Raw genomic sequence first — 6,000 nt, 5'->3', positions numbered from 1 at the left:
TGGGTTTCTCCAAATTAGGAGCCACATTTCCCAAAAATCCTAGTCACTGTCAACAAGTAATCGTCGCTCACTCCGCTTCCCTCTCTATGCATATGTTTTCTGTCAAACTTTACTGGAAAGAATAAACATGTTGGCAGACTTCTGCAGCATTTTAATCATCACCATTTAAAAGACACTGGAAAGCTACATTAGAACAGCAGGCGCTAACTGGTTTTACTTACAAAGGAGTTAGGGAAAGTTTCTCATGAAATCCTAAACAACGCAATTTCCTCCTCATGTCTTAAAAACAATAATAACTATTATAACTAGAAGGGCACTCCAAGGCATCCCCTATCTCATGCAGTGTGAACTTTCCCAGTCAGAACTAATTTTTCAGATTATTCTGACACCATATGAATGCAGCACAAACGCCCCTATCTCACAATGTTAAAAAGTGAAAAATTATTTGTTTTTCCCGCACCATGATTCGGATCCACTCCAAAACCTCATGGGTTCTTCCTTGGCCCATGGTACACACTTCCCCAGTCTCTCATGAAACCAGAAGTTTTTCAGTAATCATGCTGACAGACAAACAAACAAACCGAGCTGAAAACATGACCTCCTTGGCGGAGGTAATTACATCAAAGATACACTCACAAAAGTGCCTTACATCTCAAAATTCCAAAATGTTCTACCAGCTCACCACTAAACCTTTTATCCTCATCTGTGTACTTGACTTAACTTGACTTGACTTTTGGGGAATGTGGCTTTAATGTCTCACAATTAATGTGGTTAGGATTTAAAAAAAAAAAAAAAAAAAGACCACCACAAAAGATCCTCATCCACTTTAGAGTATGACCGATAAAAGACTTACAAGTTTACCAGAAATCATTGTGCAATTAAGATCAATACAAAAAAGGAGAACAAGAGAAGAAGAAAAAAAAAAAAAAAAACTAGGCTTGGTATTTCTCAGAGGGATGTTCCTTGTTGATAAAAGGGCTTCAGTTTCCATGACAGAGCTCTCCTGAGGAAAACAATTCCCAACAAGGCTTACACTGAGAACTCAGGACGATCAGTCTTCCCAACACACCGGCATGAGAGGCCCAGCTCCCTGGAGACGCTGCAGCACGGCTTCACCAACAAACTCGAACCGACATCCAGCGAGGTCAGAGAACAGAGCAAGGGGATATTTACATGCAACCACGGTCTAAGAAGAGGAAAATAATGCGAGGAAATACGTAGCAACTATTTGATACTTTCACAGCTGTGGGGGCTTTGGGAACAAACTCTATTGTATCAGGTAATGAATCAGTCAATAAGATGCTGATACAAAACGAAATAACTCCGCTACGTGTGGAGACTCTCCACCGGCTGGGAGCTCAAATCCACAGGATTAGGATACACAAAACTAATAATGAAATACTGTAACCCAGTGTCATTTTTCTAACAAGAGAATCAAAATGAAACTTCAGTTGATCCTTTTGTCACATTTGAGTGTAATGGAATGCATAGTAGACTTTCAAGATGAACTGGTTTGTCACAACTTACTTTACGTCACAAAGCCTACAGATGACTCTAAGTCACACACACACATTGCTAACTGCTTATTTAGCACATTACTCACAACACACACAAGATCATTGCCATTCACAACGCCTGCCGGACAACCTGCTGCACTGCACCTATGACTATGAGCTGTGGGCAGGGAGAGGTTAACCCCCCCCGGCCTTTCCTGTCTGTGCTCTCAGCCAACACCCACCATCTACTTGTGCTGAGTGTAGATTTACACAGACAAGACAAGTAGGACTGGAGGATACAGTGAGGAAAGAATGGAGAAGGTCAAGAGATTCAAATGAACAACAAACTCAAGACCAGGGCAGATATTTGAAAAGCAAAAACAACTTAATGTCCTTCATGAATCAGATAGGTTTCTTATTAGGACAAACCTTGGCTCTAAGCAGCCATTTTGTATCAGATATATCTTCAGTAAGAGGTTCAGAGATAGTGTTTGACATGGTTTGAAGATAGACGTCGGCTCATCCACAACAACAGTTGTTAGTTTGACCTGGGCAGGGCAGGGTGTACGGGACAGAGAGCATGCCAAAGAAATGGCTTTGTGATTGCATCGGCTGATTTTATTTGGCCTTTAAATTACATAACAAAAAAGAAATACATGTACGCTGCATTACAGGAGATTCATATTTAGAGTCAGAGAGGAATAAAGAAATCGCTTCCGTGGAAGAAAAGAAGAAGATATAAGCAGTTGTCAATCAGACTGGATAATGTCAGCGTTGGTAGATTCACATGGCAATTTTTACAATATGAAATGTAAATAGTTCCAAATGCAGACAAAACCCAACTCAAGACTCTGTTTCCATATAGGCTAATGGAATAATTACAAGCTCTACCATGTTATTATTATTACATGGCTGGGGCAACCTCACATAAGCTTGGGGTTGACTTGACAATTATTTGGGTGGCAAAGGGGGGGGAGAGGCAAAAGGGTGGGATGCCGCTATCCAGACCTGAGCGATCAAACCCAACCCAGACGTTAATCCCAGACTTGTGACAGTGAAATGGTGAGGCTTATCAAGTTCGGCAGTCTGGGGATGTTCCCACAGACGGAAAAACACCCCTAAGCTCTCGGAAAGGCCATAGAGGGACTGAAACTGCAGAGCAGAGCAGATCTGCACATCCTTTTCAGAGTTCTCCCTCCAACTTCCACCACTATCACCAGCGCAGACACAACAGGGAAAGAACACAGCGCCAAACACCCAGGCCATTATGCAACACCCGTCAGTCAAGGGCTTGTGGCATGAATACAGAAAACCAAAGTCCCACCACAGTGGTGCATTCTACAGACACAGACTCTGAGGCTGAAAACTGATTTTTCTGAAGGTGGTGGTGGGGACTTCTCACTTCTGTTGGTTTCTGCAATGTAAATGTTATTATCAGAGGCCTATGATTTACATGGAGGACCACAGGTGTCACGTCAATGGATATAAATCTATAAATGAATGAATCAATTTTGAATGATGCATTTGATTGTTTTGATGTTTTTCTATAAACCCTTTTTTTGTGACATGTATTAATGATTAATAGATTTGTAATCTCTATATTCATGGGTTCAATAATCCCATTTGTAAAATGTTTGATGTATTCCTGTTTCATTGTCCAATTAGATCATCTTTAATCTTCAATCTTTATTTTATTTCGAAAAAAATAAATTATAAAAAAAATAAAAAAAACACAATGAGTGCATAGCAACTCACCAAAAGGAAAAACAATATCTATAAAGTGTTACAAATAATATGTTAAATCTGTCCGAAAAGGAGCTGGAGCCGGAGCTTGTGATTTTCCCCACCCCTCATTCGACTGTAAATAGTTCCTGTATATATGATATATAATAGCAAGATAACAAATATACACAAAACAAAACACATACCAAACATTTTTAACATTTTGCACCAAACAACCCATTACCCTAATCATAACAGCTAATGGAAGGCTTTATAATTATTGAAATGACACATGCAGTCCTCTGTATATCATATCCTATTCAGTTCCATTCATTAAAGATTGATAGCAAAAGACAAATGTTGACAACTATGACCACACCATCTCATTATTTATTCATTAGCCAGAGACGAGGAGACAAAAACCTGTACAGTAGTGATATGATCTCGTTACTAAAGCAATGGAAAACTAAAACTAAATATATCTAAAACTGAAGCTAAATTGCAAAACAATGATCAGTGGAGCAATGTGGAAGCAACATCTTGAGAAGTGCACGGTATGTGAGAAGTGGGGGGAATTCTTGAGAAGCTTCCTGGCAGACACACTATTGAAGAAAATGAGGAATATTCGGGGCACACACGCATATCACATTTCCATAAACAAACATTGAGCTTCCTGAGGCTCTGTAAAAGTCCTGCAAAGTTTTTGGTGAGTAGTTTGGAGCATGCAGCAGCGGGCCTGTGAGGAGAATGAGAGTTCCTCCTGTGTTTTACGCATGGTGCTACTTAATGTCACATTTCAGCCTGGACAATGTTGCAGATCTGCATAAGCAAAGCGGGATGGCAGGCTGCTCTTACTGGACTCAGGCATGGAACCACAGTTGTTTAACTTGCCTTTTAAAAGAGATACTGGAATACAATAGCTCCTGTGTTGTCCTGCAGCTCTTCCCTCTCATTAAAAAACACGTCTTCGTCGTGTCCCTTTAACGTGAGAATAAAGGAAGGCTTCCCGAGGTTGCTGTCATGAGTGCAAAATACACAAACACACCGAACGGACTGGCAATAACCCGCTGTCCCCACAAATACATGATCTTCATGGTGTCAGGATTCTCGCTGACAACACTGAAGTGCAACTCCTAGATAATAGGCGGATAATGCTGACGTATAGTTCTGTACTTAGTGTCCATAACTTACCAACTGCAACGCACAGCACGTCCACCACCACGAACAGCTTTTTCTTCCTCAGCTCCTTCATCTTCTTATTTTCGCTCATTCGCGTTCAAATCAATAACTTGAAGAGAGAATAACTAGCCTACTTTTTGTAATGAGGCAAACAAGTCCATCGACGCTCGCTAACTTTGGAATAAAAGCCTATGCAAACAATCTGGCAACCTGCACTACGGGTTCTTCCGGGATCCTCTTCCCTACCTGTGCTGCTACCATTTGACAGCAAAGGTGTGCAACTTTCTTTCTTTTTTTTAAACGACAGCGTGTTAAAAAACTGAGCAGATACGAAGCAGCGCTGTAGTGTTGCGTCCTGTTGAGCGCATTAGACCTACTGCTTTGGGTACAACAGCAGAACTGGAGAGTTCCTCCGATTTCACAGCGCTGGAGGCGTCCGGAGGAGCTAGAATAAACGCTTTCGTCCGCACACGCACACACACACGCACACACACACGCACGCACACACACCACCGCACTGGTCCCTCCTCCTTACTTCCTCGTCTGGCTCCTCTCTGGCTATCTGATCCCCGTGCAAAGAGCAAGTGAGAAAATCTATCTGAGGTTTTTTGCTAAGCTTTTCTCTCCCTGCCTTGCAAGCCAACTTTTTTTAATGTCTTTTCAGTAACACTTTATGGATCAGAACAGCAGTAAATCTGACACAAAGTGCGCTGTCAGGTTTAATGACTCGTGAAACAATTGACTGTCGTTACACCTGACCTCATTATCTGGACTTGATCAAGAACACACACTCATGGGATTTAAAAGCACTACACTGAGGCTGTGGCTTTAATTGAGGACTCAGCTCTGCCCCCATTTCTGAAATCCTCACATAGATGAGAGCCCTAAATGATCTCATCCCATCATGCACTCTAGTTCCCCCATAAATGCCCCACAGGACTAACACTCGAGCTGCTCAGTTTTGTTGAGAACTTAACCTTTTCCCTCAGTGCACCCTCCTCCCAATTGTGAGAGACATTCATATTGAAACTGACTAAAAAGCAAACAAGTTCTAAATAAAGTGCACACATATTAGTCAACACCTTCTTGTCCCTGGGAGGTGGACTCACACTGTGCACACTTGGTGGGTGATTAAAAAAAAAAAAATATATAGAAGACAAAACTTCCATCTTAACAAAGCAGGGATACTTTAATATGCCCTGCTGGGACTGTAGCAACATTAGCATGATTTAACACCAGCATGACTCTAAGCCATGCTGTTAGTTTTTCGTGTGTGTTTTTAATTTGCTCCAGGCAGTCAGGATGTTTCCCCACCAGCTGTCAATATCAGGCCACCACTTGCTGGCAACATCCATCCATGTGTATAGCACATTAGAGTAATTTGTGTGTATTAACAGTTGACTCTGTTTGCATGTCAAACACCACGTTTACCCCTAAGTCTATTAGTTCAGCACCCTTGAGTTGATAAGTAGATAATCTTGCGTGCACAAACTCTGAATTGCATCTTTATTTGACTTTCTGCACATTTGCAAAACATAGAATTAAAGGCACTAACATGAGATTATATTTGGCACTGTACAGCTGCCGACTACAACTTGATAGT

The 6,000-nt window shown here is 41.4% G+C and overlaps 1 protein-coding gene across 1 annotated transcript in view; it reads right to left on the bottom strand.

The window, feature by feature from the left end:
• The window catches only part of plpp2b (phospholipid phosphatase 2b), a 22,657-nt gene extending 17,563 nt beyond the window's left edge, over positions 1–5,094 (bottom strand). The window contains exon 1 of the mRNA XM_028587571.1: positions 4,410–5,094. Within this exon, the coding sequence (XP_028443372.1) occupies positions 4,410–4,488 (79 nt within the window). The 5' untranslated portion in view covers positions 4,489–5,094. The remainder of the gene's footprint in view (positions 1–4,409) is intronic.
• Between the last annotated feature and the right edge of the window lie 906 nt (positions 5,095–6,000).

Source organism: Perca flavescens, chromosome 9 (assembly GCF_004354835.1).
Source record: "Perca flavescens isolate YP-PL-M2 chromosome 9, PFLA_1.0, whole genome shotgun sequence".
Lineage (NCBI taxonomy): Eukaryota > Metazoa > Chordata > Actinopteri > Perciformes > Percidae > Perca > Perca flavescens.
Note: the sequence above shows the minus strand (reverse complement) of the source record. Positions and strands in the feature narration are given on the sequence as shown.